This window comes from Jaculus jaculus, chromosome 1 (genome assembly GCF_020740685.1).
Source record: "Jaculus jaculus isolate mJacJac1 chromosome 1, mJacJac1.mat.Y.cur, whole genome shotgun sequence".
Classification (NCBI taxonomy): Eukaryota; Metazoa; Chordata; class Mammalia; order Rodentia; family Dipodidae; genus Jaculus; species Jaculus jaculus.
The window spans coordinates 316,096,805-316,112,232 of NC_059102.1; the positions used below are offsets into that span (position 1 = coordinate 316,096,805).

The 15,428-nt window shown below is 48.6% G+C and overlaps 1 protein-coding gene across 1 annotated transcript; it reads right to left on the reverse strand.

The window, feature by feature from the left end:
• Positions 1–2,773: 2,773 nt before the first annotated feature.
• On the reverse strand, positions 2,774–15,428 carry Casq1 (calsequestrin 1). Its single transcript, XM_004671110.2, has 11 exons — positions 14,818–15,428; positions 12,727–12,811; positions 11,427–11,527; positions 10,902–11,013; positions 10,539–10,612; positions 9,642–9,772; positions 7,691–7,736; positions 7,278–7,332; positions 6,958–7,058; positions 5,815–5,889; positions 2,774–3,398 (listed from the first exon to the last, which is right to left on the reverse strand). Exons 1-11 carry the CDS (start codon positions 15,094–15,096, stop codon positions 3,237–3,239), a joined length of 1,221 nt encoding a protein of 406 aa, XP_004671167.1. The 5' UTR covers positions 15,097–15,428; the 3' UTR covers positions 2,774–3,236.

The following is a 15,428-nucleotide window of genomic DNA, read 5'->3' on the forward strand; positions in this document are numbered from 1 at the left end:
CTACAAGATTAAAATATTGCTCTTCTGCCCTCTTTTACAGGATTTACTTTAAACAGATCTACAACCCAGCTTCATTATATCTTCCCAATCTCAGAGCCACAACTTGAATTTCTCATGTCTCTCTAATCTTTGGTGCCTATGACAAATGCTTTTGAGTTTTTCTTTCTTTCCCTCCCTCTGTCCCTCTTTTCTCTTCCCTTCTCTTCTCTTCTCTTCTCTTCCCTTTCCTTTCTCCTTCCTTCCTTCCTTCCTTCCTTCCTTCCTTCCTTCCTTCCTTCCTTCCTTCCCTTCCCTTCCCCTCCCCTCCCCTCCCCTCCCCTCCCCTCCCCTCCCCTCCCCTCCCCTCCCCTCCCTCCCTCCCTCCCTCCCTCCCTCCCTCCCTCCCTCCCTCCCTCCCTCTTTCTTTCTTTTTTTTCTTTCTTTCTTTCTTTCTTTCTTTCTTTCTTTCTTTCTTTCTTTCTTTCTTTCTTTCTTCCTTTCTTTCTTTCTTTTTTGAGTTAGGGTCTTGCTATAGCCTAGGATGACCTGGAATTCACTCTGTATTCTCAGGGTGGCCTCGAACTCACAGTGATCCTCCTCCCTCAGCCTCCTGAGTGCTGGTATTAAAGGCGTGCACCACCACACTCAGCTTGCTTTTGAATTTTCTGACTGAAATATCCCCATCCCAACTCCTTTCATCTGTAGTCAAATCATGCTCTTCTTTTGAAATACTAGAAAAGGCTTCCAGCTCAGGTGTAGTGGCACACACCTGTGTTCTCGGCATTGGCTGAAGTAGGAGGGTCGCTGGTGCAGTTGAGGCCCCCCGGGCTACAGAGTGGGTTCCAGGTCAGCTTTAGCTATAGTGAGACCCGTCTCAAAAAACCATAGCAAAGCGAAAACCAACTCACTTTTTTTTTTTTTTTGAGAGCGACAGAGAGAGAAAGAGGCACATAGAATGGGCACGCCAGGGCCTCCAGCCACTGCAAACAAATTCCAGATGCATGCGCCACCTTGTGCATCTGGCTTACGTGTGTCCTGGAGAATCAGGCCTCAAGCCAAGTTCCTTAGGCTTCACAGGCAAGCACCTTAACTGCTAAGCCTCTTTCCATCTCTCGAGTCCTCTTTCAACATTTTCCATGATTATAAAAAAATATCTCATGGTAATTCCCTCCCTTCCCCCCCCCCAAAACTTTCCCCTTTGAAATTCCATTCTCCATTATATTACCTCCCCATCTCAATCATTGTACTTACATATATACAATATCAACCTATTAAGTACCCTCCTCCCTTCCTTTCTCTTCCCTTTATATCTCCTTTTTAACTTACTGGCCTCTGCTACTAAGTATTTTCCTTCTTTTTTTTTTTATTTTACATTTTTTTTCCTTTAACAAAAATTAGGAACATATTGTTAATTTATTAATTTATGTGTGTGCATGTGTATGGGCATGCATGTGGAAGTCAAAGGAGTTGTCTGTAGTCCACCTTCCTTGAGAGACAGGGTCTCTTACTGCACACAAGTCTAGCTTGTAAGCAGCTTTATGTAAGTGCTCAAGAACTGAACCCAAATTGGCGGGCTTTGCAAGCAACTGCCTTTGACCACTGAGCCATTTCCCCACCCCAAGGGACATTTTACAACTAATTTTCATTGCATATGTGTGTGGTATGCCTATGCGGGCATATGTGTGTACCTGTGTGCATGTGAATGTAGAAGAAGTTGCCAATGAATGTCTTCCTCAATTGTTCTACACTTTATTTTTTAAATATATTTTATTTATTTGAGAGAGAGAGAGAGAGAAAGAGATTGAGAATGGGTGCACCAGGGCATCCAGCCACTGCAAACAAATTCCAGATGCATGCGCCCCCTTGTGCATATGGCTTACATGGGTCCTGGAGAATCAAACCAGGATCCTTTGGCTTTGCAGGCAGACACCTTAACTGCTAAGCCATCTCTCCAGCCCTGCACTTTATTTTTTGAGACAGGATTTTTCACTGAATTTGGAGCTAGCCAGCAGGCTCTGGGAATCCTCCTGCCTTCTCCCCAGTAGTGGGATTACAGGTGGGGACCACATGTCCAGCTTTTACATGGGTGCTGGGGATCTGAACTAAGTCCTCCCTGTGTGAAAAGCACTTTACTGACTGAGCCATCTCCTTAGCCCAGGGACAGGCTTTCATGTGCCAGACCTGTGAAAATAAGGAGAAAGCCTAGGTCCCCACCCTCACAGCGCTCAGAATTTAGTGTGGGATGCAGACACATCATGGAGAACAGCCATATGTTGAGTACTGTGGAAGTGCACATAGAAGGGGCTGTGGGATCCCAGAGTTGGGGATCTCAGGAGGAGACCTCAAAGTCTGGGTAGGCCTCATTTAGAAGGAAAATTGGGACTCAGTCTTGATGTTCAAATAAGAGCTGTAAGGAGGGTACTATCAAGCAGCACATAATCATTAATTACGTATAACTTTGCATCTTTCTTCAGTTGTTTAGTGTGCTCATCTTGACTGCTCAGTGAGGTAATCAGCTCAAGAGCAGAGACAAGCCGGCACTCTGCTGTCCCAGAACCCTGCAGCACTGGACAGACACACCACGTGTTCAGAAGAGGCTTGTTGACTGGAGGTGGATAAATAATCTAGACTTCCCCAGGAAAACTGCCTGGAGGGAGCCTCAACCTCCTCCTATCACAGCTCTCTAGCTCATTCCTAACAAGGCACCCACGTTTAACTCTCCATCCTATAGTCATTTCCCTCCTGCAATGGGGTGAGTCTTCACCAACAGACACTTGCTCATTCTGCCCCAGATTTCTTTATTGAGGCCTTCCTTGCATTTGACCCAAATACATTAACAGGAGATGGTTGAGACAGAGCCCCTAATAGAGTACCTCCCTGCCTCCTGGCCAGGGGTGGGACCACCAGAAGGGTATAAGATCTGAGTGTGGGAAGAGTCAAGGAAGACTGCATGGAAGGAATAGAAGAGAGATGGGGGTCCACAGATACAGCCAAAGGAGAATCACAGGAAAGAGTGTGGGGAGTGATGGGAGAAATAGGAAATACAAATAAGGTACAGCATAAGAAACAGATGTCAAAGTGAAAGGGCTGGTGTCTGAAGAAACGTAGCTCCTTTCCTCAGTAGTTGAGGGGGACCAGGGCCTTAGCACCCAATATGTAGACCTAGCACCCCGAGGAGTTCAGGGAAGAGTAAGGCGGACAAGGCAGGAAGGTACATGAAGAGAGCCCGTGGGGCTGGGAGGTGGTTGCCACAGCAACTAGTCATCGTCATCGTCATCATCGTCGTCGTCATCGTCGTCGTCGTCGTCGTCATCCTCTGTGTTGATCTCGCCCTCTAGCACGTCCTCCAGCCAGTCCTCCAGCTCCTCAGCGGAAGGCAGGTCTTCCTCGTCATCCATCTCCATCCATATGCTGTCCGCCTACGGTGTGACACAAGTAGGGATGAAAGCTAAGTTCCACCCAGCTCTTTGGACCTGTCCTCCCACGAGCTGCTCTGCACATCTTTCTTGACATTTTCTGTCTCTTTCTTTCATCTTTCAGTGGACAGGGAAACTGTCCAGGTTAAGGTCTGGGTTAGAATAGATGGGTGTCAAAAGAAAAGTTGGAGGCTGGAGAGATGGCTTAGCAGTTAAGGTGCTTGCCTGTGGTGCCTAACGACCTGGGTTCAATTCCTCAGGAACCACGTAAACCAGGTGCATGAAGTGGGGCATGTGTCTAGAGTTCATTTGCAGTGGCCAGAAGCCCTGGCACACCCATTCTCTCTCTCTTTTTCTCTACCTCTTTCTCTGTCTCTCAAATACATAAATAAATAAAATATTAAAAGAAAAGCTGGGTGGGCTAAAGACCCCCCTGAAAGTCGTTTCCCACACTCTGGCTGTCCTGAGCTTTTCTCTGTGGTGCTTATGATGCACAGCCACTGGCGCTTCTCCAGACGACGGAATCACGCCAGAGACGCCGCCTTTGAAGCTTTCATGACGCGCTTTCCAGTAGTACTATAGAAAACTAATTTCCACTGCCACTGGTTCCTAGACCTAGCCTACGCTGACCTGGAATTCACTATGTCATCTCAGGGTGGCCTCAAACTCACAGCGATCCTACTACCTCTGCCTCCCAAGTGCTGGGATTAAAGGTGTGCACCACCATGCCTGGCTAACTGGACTTTTTGATCTTGCTTTTTCCTTAATTTGGCAACATCTCTCTCTCTCTCTACTTATTTTTGTTTTTTGACTAGGGTCTTGCGCTAGCCCAGACTGGCCTGGAATTCACTATGTAGTCTCAGGGTGGCCTTGAACTCACAGCAATCCTCCTACTTCTGCCTCCCAAGTGCTGGGATTAAAGGCATGCACCCCCATACCTGGCTTGGAGACTCCTCTTAATTACTATTTACTGAAATGCTTTACATTGTAAAATCTCTCTTTTTTTTTTTTTTTTTTTTTTTTTTTTTTTGAGATAGGGTCTCACTCTAGCCTAGGCTGACCTGGAATTCACTATATAGTCTCAGGGTGGCCTCAAATTTACAGCAGTCCTCCTACCTCTGCCTCCCAAGTGCTGGGATTAAAAGTGTATACCACCACACCTGGCCAATCTCCATTTTTTTTAATTATTTATTTGCAAGCAGAGAGAGAGAGAGGAGAGAAAAAGAGAATGAATGGGCATGCTAGGGCTCCAACTGCTGCAAAGGAACTCTAAATGCATGTGCCATTTGGTGCATCTGGCTTTATTTGAGTACTAGAGAATAGAACTCAGGTTAGCTTTGCAGGCAAGTGCCTTAACTGCTGAGCCATCTCTCTCCAGCCCACAATCTCCACTTTAATGCTACCTTCTCTTAAGCTCTTCTCTGATTCTCTTAAGCAGAAATCATTTTGGTTTTTGTGCCTTTCTAGCATTTGATTTGTATAGTTATTGTAAAGTTATCAGATCCAGCCTTATAATTAATGGAGCATTTGCCTAGCCTGTTAGACTGAGAATTCTATGAAAGCAAAAATGTATATTACTAGCCAGGTATGGTGGCACACGCCTTTAATCTCAGCACTTGGGAGGCAGAGGTAGGAGGATCGCTGTGAGTTCAAGGCTACCCTGAGACTACACAGTGAATTCCAAGTCAGCCTGAGCTAGAGTGAGATCCTACCTTGAAAAATAAAAAACAACAACAACAAAAAACGTACATTACTCCAGTCATCTCAACAAAGTTTTGGAGCACCTATTATGTGTTCATGAGATTTCTACCTCCAAGATGCTCAAAGTCTGCTAGAAGAGACAGGGGGATACATACAAAAGCCATGTTTTCAGGGTTGGGGAGGTGGCTTCGTGGGTAAAGTGCTTGCTGTGCGAGCATGAAGACCAGAGTTCAGATCCCTAGTGCTCATGTAGAATTCGCAGTGGCATGCACTTTCAATTCCAGTGATGGGGGACATAGACTCTAGCTAGTCTAACAGAATCCATGAGCTCGAGGTTCAGCAAAAGGCCCTGTCTCAAAGAATAAGGTGGAGAGGATAAAGAAGATGTCTGATACTGACCTCTGGCCTCTACATACACATACATACACACATGTACACCTTAAAAGTCATATTTCAATGCCGGGGGAGCTCCAAGCATGCCATGGAAGGAATAATTCCAGTGGAAGGCTTCATGGAGGAGAAAGGATCTACAGCTGGTTCCCATGGGTGAGGACTGGAGCAGGTTCAGACCATGAGCCCCTCCCCACCTCCCAATGCAGCCATTAGACTGGAAGCAGTGTTCATTCCTAGTTAGATGGGGACGGTGGGGTGGGGGGAGAGCTAGCTATTGTGAGAACAAGAGTTAGTGCTCAACCAGTAATGAAGGAACAACACTCACATCTGTGACATTGACGACTCCTATTTGTGGGGCTGACAAGTCGATGTCAAATGTCTTCTCCCAGTATGGAACCAGCTGTAGAAAGAACCAAATATGTCAACTTAGTAGATTCTAGGAGTAAACAAGTCCAGGAGGCTGAGTGTGAGAATGATCTTGGATATAGACACAGGAGACAGCATGAAGTGACCCTGGATGGGGTGACAGATCCCGCAGTAGGGCCAGAAGAAGGTGAGTAGAGCTAACCAGTGAAAGAACAGACACCTCGGAAGAGAAGCATCGGGAGGGCGAGCTGTGCACACCAGACTCCTTTGTGAGGAAGAGTACGTGGAAACCCCTATTCTGTTTCTGAGTCTGCTAGTGACCTCGCAACTTTGAGAGATCACTTTTTCTCTCTGGTCATAGATCCCTACAACTTTTTTTTTTTTTTTTTTTGAGGCAAGCCCAACAGACTGCCTTTCTTATCTGTGTGTGAGGGGGGAGGGAGAGGGAGAGAGAGAAAATTGGCGTGCTAAGGCCTCCAACCACTGTAATTGAACTCCAGACATGTGTGTTCCCTTGTGTGCATGTGTCATCTTGTTGCGTCACAGTGCATCTGGCTCACGTGAGACCTGGAGGGTTGAACCTGAGTCCTTACGCTTCACAGGCAGGCGCCTTAACTGCTAAGCCATCCCTCCAGCCCAGGTCCCTAACTCTCTTAACGTAAGGTACTTACACCTTAGCAATCACCAGTGTTCCACATTTCTGTTTGCTCATGTAGTTACCCACTCAACAATGAGTGCTAGGTGCTGGGATTCCACTGAGAATGAGGCATGGAGTCATCTGTGACTCTGTGACCGAGTGTGACTTCATAGTACACAACTGCTCACGGAGCACTGCTGTCCTCTAGGAGTGAGCCCGGCACATGAGCTACCTGCCCAGCCCGTGCTTTGGGAATCGACTGTTACATCCCATGAATTTCACTTTGCATCCCCTTCCCCCTTGCTCAGGATGCCCCCGCCCCATGACCACAGTGCCCTTGACTATGCAATAGGTATAACCTCCCAAGGCCCTCAGCTGGGAGGTGAAGATGGCAACTCTGAAGCAAAGCCCCACTGGGCAGGTGCCACAGCCCAGGGCCCACCTGGAGACAGCAGTGCCTCTTACCAAGGGGAAGTCATCAGGGTCAATCCAGATGATGCTGAGATCAGGATTCTCAGTGTTATCTTGGGCCACAGCCTTGAGCGTCTCTAAGAACTCGTAGCCATCTTGGAGAGAACAGAAGTCTTAAGTGTGGGGTTGAGCGGGGAAAGACAGGGGCCCTGCAAACAGCAGTATAGATATATTTCCCTATTTTCCACAGTTGCACGTGTCTAGCCCCAGGCTGCTCACAAGTTCCCAGGAATGCCTGCCACGTGAGCCTCTGCTCCTTCCAACACACCAGCCACCCCTAGCTCCCCCAGGCAGCTCCAGGATTCCTCCCTCACCAGGGTCAGCTTCCTCTGCAAAGGCCACAATGTGGATTCCATCCAGATCATCCTCCTGTTTGGAGGTAAAAGGAAGAGCAGGAGGAGGGTCTGTGAGTGAGAACTTACTGTACTCCCTGAGGCTGGACAGCCCAGACAGCCCCTTCACGTTCCTTGAACCTGGCTCACAGGGAGAGCCAACTTCTGGGCTGAGTATGTTCTTGTGGCGACCCTTTCCCAGGTGATACTGTCCCTTTCGGCTCCAGAGTTAATCCCTTTACCCCCAGAGCTTGAGGCTCTGCCCTTGTCATCTTCATCCGCTAATGCCTGGGTCCCCCTTGGTGGGGCATTGCTCTTTTGCAAGAGGATACATGGAGCAACAGTCTTCAGCCACCCTGCTCCCCGAGGTCCCAGCCCTGGCCAGAAGCACTCACCCAGGTTTCATACATACTCTCAGGCTTCAGTTTCCTCAGTGTTGATCTAGAAGAGACAGACAGAGAATCCTTACTCAGTGGATGGGAAGGCCTTCTCCCTCCAGAGGGTCCCCACAGCTGAGGCCACCTCTGCGTCAAGCCCAGGGCACAGACAGCTTGTAGCCCAGAACAAAGCCATCTGGCAAAGCCTAAGCTCTGGGCACCAGGCCCGGGTTGCTGCATAGTTGTAGAGTAGTTGGAGCAGAGAAGGAAAAGGCTGGAAGAGAGACTTTGGGGGGAAAAGGTAAGTATCCATTCATGTATTTTTTTCACTCATTGAATAAAGTTGACGCCTGGACTAGGAATAACACAGTGGTAGAACACTTGCTGAGCATGTGCCAGGTGATGGCATCAATGTCCAGTACCAGAAAAAAAAAAGGAGGGGCCTGGACAGATAGCTTAGCGGTTAATATGCCTGCCTGCAAAGCCAATGGACTCAGGTTCGACTCCCCAGGACCCACGTAAGCCACATACACAAGGTGGCACATTCATTTGCAGTTGGTTTGCAGTGGCTGGAGGCCTTCGGGCCATTTTTTTTTTTTTCTCTCTCTCTAACTGCCTCCTTCTCTCTCAAATAAATAAATTAAATTAAATTAAAAAATACTAATATAAATTGGGCATGATGGCACATGCCTTTAATCTCAGCACATGGGAGGCAGAAGTAGGAGGATCGCTGTGAGTTCAAGGCCACCCTGAGACTACATAGTGAATTCCAGGTCAGCCTGGGCTAGAGTGAAACCCTATTTCGAAAAACCAAAACATTATATATACATATGTTACAAGCTTCGAGATAGGTATCTGGTAGAGTTAAATCAGGCAAACGTGTTCTGTTCCAATGAAGAGGGCCACAGTCTAGCAGGAGACAGGAAGTAATGTTTAGCCTGATGAGTGAGTACATGAAGGAAGAGAATTATGTGTGTGAGTCTAGGCAGTTTTCCCACCTCAGCACTGCTGACACTGGGGATGTCCTGTGCATGCAGGGAGTTCAGCAGCATCTCTGGCCTCTAGCTGCTGAATACCAGCAGCATTCCCTACAACTGAAAATGTCTGAAAACATTGCCAAATATCCCCTGGAAGGCAGAAATCACCTCCTCCATCTGTCACTCGCTGTACTTCTGTCGACAACTACTGGTATGAGTATGAGGAAGAGCATGGGAGAGAAGAGGGTTCAAATGCAAGTTACAAAGTCATATACACTGACTGTAGAACTTCCTCTCTGTAGGGCTCAGGGCTCAGTAGAAGACTGCAAAACCACTAGTTCATCAGTGAGCACTGGTGCCTGCAAGCACTTCTAGGTTAGTGAGGCTGTTGTTGTTGTTTGCTTTATTTTGTTTTTCAAGGTAGGGTCTCACTCTAGCTCAGGGATGCCTTGAACTCACTGCAGTTCTCCTGCCTCTGCTTTCCAAGTGCTGGGATTAAAGGTGTCCACCACCACGCCCAGTTTCCTAGCTGAAATTTTTAAAAATATTTTAATTAATTAATTTGTTTGTTTGTTTGATAGAGAGAGAGAAAGAGAAAGGGAAGGGTACTCCAGGGCTTCCAGCCGCTGCAAATGAACTCTAGACACATGCGCCACCTTGTGCATCTGGCTTACGTGAGTCCTGGATAATTGACCTGGGTCCTTCGGCTTTGCAGGCAAGTGCCTTAACTTCTAAGCCATCCCTCCAGCCCCTAGCTGAGGATTTTGTTTTGTTTTTCGAGGTAGTGTCTCGCTCGAGCTCAAGCTGACCTGGAATTCACTATGTAGTCTCAGGGTGGCTTCGAACTCGTGGCAATCCTCCTACCTCTGTCTCTTGAGTGCTGGCATTAAAGGCGTGAACCCAGCAGCTGAAGTTTTTTTAACCCATCTCACAGACTGGTGTTCGAGCCCCAGGAGGAGCCTACCCCACTCGGAGGGACTCCCCATCCCCACCTCCTGTGTTCCTCCACGAAGTTGACAATCTCCTCTTCACTGTTGGGTTTGTCTGGGATGGTCACTGGCTCATCCGTAAAGGCCTCATAGAAATCGATTTCATTCAACTTCAGGGTCAGCTTCTTTGCCACCTTCAGGGGAGAGACAAGAGAGTGGGTTGCGGAGCAGGGGACTCAGGGTCTCAGTGAGAGGTGGTATCACAGGGGAACAAACATCAAGAAAGGAATCAAAAAACCTGGGTCTCGGGCTAGAGAGATGGCTCAGAAGTTAAGGTGTTTGCCTGCAAAATCTAATGACCTGGGTTCAGTTCCCCACGTAAAGACAGACGCACAAAGTGGTGCATGCACCTGGAGTTTAGTTTGCAGTGGCAACAGGCCCTGGCATGCCCATATTTTCATTCATTCATATTCTCTCTCTCTTTGCAAATAAATCATATATATATATATATATATATATATATATATATATATATAATTTTTTTTTTTTGGTTTTTCAAAGTAGGGTCTCCCTCTAGCCCAGGCTGACCTGGAATTCACTATGTAGTCTCAGGGTGGCCTTGAACTCATGGTGATCCTCCTACCTCTGCCTCCCAAGTGCCAGGATTAAAGATGTGCCACACCCGGCTAATAAAAATATTTTTTTTTAAAAGCCTGGGTCTGTCATTGGCACTGTGACACTGGACAAATTCTTAACTTACCTGGGCTTCCTTTACCATGACACAGGTGGGTTAGATAATCTAAGGCCCCTCTTCAGTGCTAAAATCGATAGGGGATAGCTGGGCTCGGGGTAGGGAGTGCCAACATGTAGGATGGGGCCAGGCCCCATCAGTTCTGTGAGAGGAGGCCGAGGGCAACTTAGAGGTGTGGGGAGAGCCAGTAAGGCCACGGGGAGGACAACCTTGCTGTCGAAGGTGGCGAAGAAGGGGATGTAGGGGTGAAACTCCTCAGCTGCATCCTCGAAGGCTTTGTAATCTGAGGGGGGAAGGTACAGTCAGCCTGCTAGGGGTGGACCTCACAATGACATCCACACCTTCCACCCAGCCTCTAATCCTCTGAGATGTCTGTGGAAGAGGAGAGAATCCTAGAGGTTTGTTTGGGAACCCCCCCCCAACATGCAGGGAAATTAGAATAGATGCTGGAGCCCACCATTGGGGAGAAAGAGGGGCAGGGAGATGCTGAGCTGCTGGAGGAAGTGGGGGGAGGTAGAATAACAGGGGAGACTGGGGTGCCAAGGAGGGGAGCAGTGGAGACTGTTACCCACGCTCTGAGTCTTTGCTCTTGAAGTAGCCAATGAGTTTGATCTCATCCTCAATATTCTCAAATGCTTGTAGCTCTCGTTCACCCTCGATCAATTCCACAGGGTCCTCTAGGACCTGGAAGAGCAGGAACATTAAGGAGAGTGATTCTGTGCTCCCTGGTAGAACCCAGAGAGGGATCTAAGGAAACAGCAGGGAGCTGGATGAGGTGGTAGATGTTGGCAGAGTTTCGAGGTGTGATCTGCATGGTGTGCACTGTTAACAGTATGGGTTTGTGTGGGCGTGGTGTCTGTGTGTTGTGTCTGGTGCTGAGCATACATGATGTGTGCGTTGTATGTGTCTGAGGGCCATGTACATGAGGTGTGTGTGATGTGTGCTGGGCACGTTGTGCGTGGCATATGCCATGTATGGTGCATTTGAGTGTGCGTTGTATTGTCCCGTTTGTTGTACTCTGTCTGATATGAGATGAATATGATGTGTGTGGCAGTGAAATCTTCAAACAAGACTGTCAGGCTCAGGGAAAGGCTCACATCAAGCAAAAACTCCACCAGGGTGTCCGCAGAAAACTCTCCATCATACTCAATGACTTCATCTCCCTTGAACACATAAACACTGTCCTCTTCCGTTAGTCCTAGAGAAAGAGTGAGAGGTAAGACATGACCCCAATCTTCCACTGACTCCCAAGAGTCCAACTCCTGGGCCACAGGCCACCTGATGATCCCACGGGGCCCATTCTCCACCTCTCTCCCCCCAAAATGAATTCAATGCCCTCCTGCTGCTACAACCCCTATCCACGCCTCTGGTCTTAGCCCAGGGGTTCGCGCCCCACCAGACGAGGCGAGGGGGAGGCCGGCGTGGCGTGTCAGGTGGAGTCTGAGGTGGGGAAATGGGGAGAGCCCATTCCTTTCTCTGCCTGCAGTAGGTGGGGACAAACGATCCAGCCACGTTCTCTGAAGAGTGTTTCTTTCTTGCTTGACTTACTGACCACCCTGCCCGGGCCCACATCCGGTCTCCGGCCTGTGCTGCCCCCTGGTGGCAGGGCGCTGTGACATCCAGCCGTGCTGGGAGGGGGAGGGGAGGAAGGGGCTGGAAAGAGGACTGCAGAGGTCTTTCTGGCCAAGTCAGTATTCCTTAACTACCCCTTCTCCCAGTACTTAGCCATGTTTACTTATTTCTTTTTCATTCTCCCTTTCTGTTTTATTTCCTCTTTCTTTAAATTTTTCAGGTCACTTTTTAGGTTATCATACAAAGTTATTGGGTTTCCATCATGCATTTTCATACTTTTTTTTTTTGAGTTTTACTGTGTAACCCAGAGAACATTGAACCCACAATCCTCCTGCCTCAGCTTCCCGAGCGCAAAGACTTCAAGTATGAACTACTCTGCCCAGCCTTAGTCATGTTTTCTAGGTAAGAATAAAGAAGCGTACCCTTATCTCATGCTCATGGTGGGGGTGGAGAATGGGTCTCTATAAAGAATGAGGATAAAGCCGGGCGTGGTGGCACATGCCTTTAATCCCAGCACTCGGGAGGCAGAGGTAGGAGGATCTCCGAGAGTTCGAGGCCACCCTGAGACTACATAGTGAATTCCAGGTCAGCCTGAGCCAGAGTGAGACCCTACCTCGAAAAACCAAAAAAAAAAAAAAGAATGAGGATAAAACTGGGGTCCCAAAAACTGGCCTCCTCATCTCAGTACTTTTGACCCCGTCCCCTTTCAGAATAAACATGGTAGAAGAGCTCCAGAGCCCCTCAGATATCCCCAAGTCTTCCACCTAGGCCTCCCGTCTCACACGCCTTTCCCAAGTCTTACCCTTCCCTTCCCTGTCCCCTTACCTAGTTTCTTGGCCACCGCTGCATCCTTCTCAGAGTCCACCAGCCCGAAGCCGACCCCCTTGTCTTCTAGGACTTGGGCTGCTAACTGGAGGAAGGGGTTAGGGTTAAAAATAGCTAAACATGTTTAAAAATTATTTTCATTTGAGACAAAGACAGAGAAAGAGGGAGAAAGAGAGAGTACATGAAAGTGTCAGGGCCTTCTGCCACTGAAAACAAACTCCAGGTGCATGCGCCACTTTGTGCATCTGGCTTTTTGTGGGTACTGGGGAATTGAACCCATGCTGTCAGGCTTTGCAAGCAAGTGCCTTTAACAGTTGAGCTTTCTCTGTAGCCTGTAGCTGCTACAATTTTTTTTTTTTTTTTTTTTTTTTTGAGGTAGTGTCTCACTGTGGCCCAGGCTGACCTGGAATTCATTATGTAGTCTCAGGGTGGCTTCGAGCTCACAGCAAGCTTCCTACCTCTGCCTTCCAAGTGTTGGGATTAAAGGCATGCACCACCATGCCTGGCTATAATTCTTATTGATCCTCAGGTCCACTTAGGTGCAAGAAACCTAAGAGTTCTAACCCCTTGTTTCCAGAATATCTTTAATATTCCCCACAACTCTAACCTTTGGTTCAGCTTTTTCAAAGAGCATGAATAGCTGTGGCTCATTTGCAGTACGTTTGATACTTCTGGTTCCTGAGAGATGCTGAGGAGTCAGGCTACACCCTGCCCTCCATCCTGATCAAAGACCAAATTCAGCCAGTGTGGGGGTGATACTGGGGATCCCTAGAACTCAGATGTGATTCCCAAGGTAAGAATTGTGGCTGGCGAGGGTGAAGGGTTTAGTCATGTTGCTGAGGAGTGAGAAGGCCAGAAAGCCAAGAGTAGAGGTCACCATCCATTACTTGTGCAGGGAGATACAGCAGCAGACTCCTCAGAGGTCCTTATCCAGTGTCCACTTTCCTCTTTCACATACTGCTTCCAGCCAGTCCTTAGGCTATGGACAGTCACCCAGGAGGTCACTTACTCCCCACAAGCCTCTCAGCACAGCAATCAACTCTGTGTTTTTTTTTTTTTTTTTTGCTGTGGGCACAACTTGCAGCTTTGCCCCACCCAACACTGTGGCGCCTTGATTCTTGGGATGGCAAGGAAGGCCAGTGGCAGGTGGATAGCAGAGGCTGTTGAGCACTCGGGATAAAAATACTTGGCTCATTAATCAGATGGCGGGTTCCAGCACCCAGCAGGGGCACACAGAAATGACAGCCTGCAGTTCTGGTGTCTCACCCTGAAATGTTCCATGAGCTGGGACCTTTGTGCACCACCACGCCAGAGAAAGGATCATGAAAGCATGGACAAGGAAAATCAAGCACATCTTAGCATCTGAAAGGGTGTGTGTGGTCATATATCCCAATTTTTGGTCGTTCCTTTTTATAATAATCCTCTCTTTGGGGCCTGAAATCAGTTTAGGGGTGAGGAGTCTGTTCTCTCAAACAGATAGGAAAAGGCATTCTGATACCTCCTTCAACCACAAGAATTTTCCAGTGGAGGCATCAACATGATCCAACAGAGACAGATAAGGAATTGGGGAGGGAGAAAAGAAAGGAGGGAGACTGGGCTGGAAGGCCAATGGGAGGCATGGTGGCCTCTAGAAGATATAGCCATTAATTAACAAGCAAATAAGATATCAACATTTACATTTATGTTCTTTGGATCTTGTATGCAATCCTAAACATTTGGAGAGGGGCATGTTCTGGCTAGGAGAAGGCACTGGTGAGGTGATATATAATGCCAGTACTGCATCCAGCAACCTCTTCCCCTTCCCCTCCTAGTCCCAGGCAAACCTAATGTCACTGCCTCCTATAACCTGGAGGAGCAATCACCCCCCACACAGCATTCCCTTTAAAGTGACCTATCAAAGATAGAGGTTAGCCCTGAGCCTTCTTTTCATTTGGCTGCGACCACCATGCCGGTTGTATGTTGCTGGTAAAGACAGAGACCCTGGTGAGCTGCTCTCACCCCAGATCCCACCCAAGATATGGACGACAGGCTGTACTATGGGGGCTGCCGAGGAGCCTTGCGTGCTCTGCAGGCCTGCCATCCACTACTCACCTCCAGGATCAGCTCCTCCATCTCAAACTGTCTCTGTGAGGCCTTGTCATCCTCAGGCGGCTCGTGGTAGAGGAGCGCCAGCACCTCGTACTTCTTGAACACGTTCTTGTAGTTCTTCGCGTTGACATTGATCACGCGGTCCACACCATCGTACTCGGGGAAGTCCAGCCCTTCCTCCCCCTGGACCCCTGACTTGAGTGCCCCTAGCACCAGTAGACACAGCAGTGCCAGCCGCAGCCTGGGCACTGCTCTGGCCCCCGTTCTGTCTGTAGCACTCATGGAGGTAGCGGGAGCTGGGTGGGCTCTCCTGGTCCAGAGGAGGTTAGTTGGAAGAGGGAGGAGCCCCTGGGTACAGAATCCTGAGTTGGGGGGCTCCAGGTGGGGGTGGGGTGGGGAGTGGCCCAGAGCAGTGGACAGAGGACACTGCTGAGTCCTGGAGAGACTGCCGACAGAGCCAAGAGAAAAAGGGTCAGGAGGAGGAATAGCGGCAGGGGGCGGGGAGGGAATTGGAGCTGCCCCCTTGGAATTGGCACCCCTTGGTCCCCACCTGGTCCTGTCTAAATATGTCCCTGTGGTTGGCAAGAGGGATGGATAACCTTCTGAGGCCAGGA

Bases quoted from the DNA above. Each gene is read 5' to 3' on its own strand.
- Casq1 (XM_004671110.2), bottom strand. From the start codon at position 15,096: ATGAGTGCTACAGACAGAACGGGGGCCAGAGCAGTGCCCAGGCTGCGG. The intron at 10,613-10,901 runs GTGGGTAACAGT...TTCCCCCCTCAG, and splicing joins CAAGAGCAAAGACTCAGAGC to ATTACAAAGCCTTCGAGGAT. The intron at 9,773-10,538 runs GTTGTCCTCCCC...TCTCCCCTGAAG, and splicing joins TCGCCACCTTCGACAGCAAG to GTGGCAAAGAAGCTGACCCT.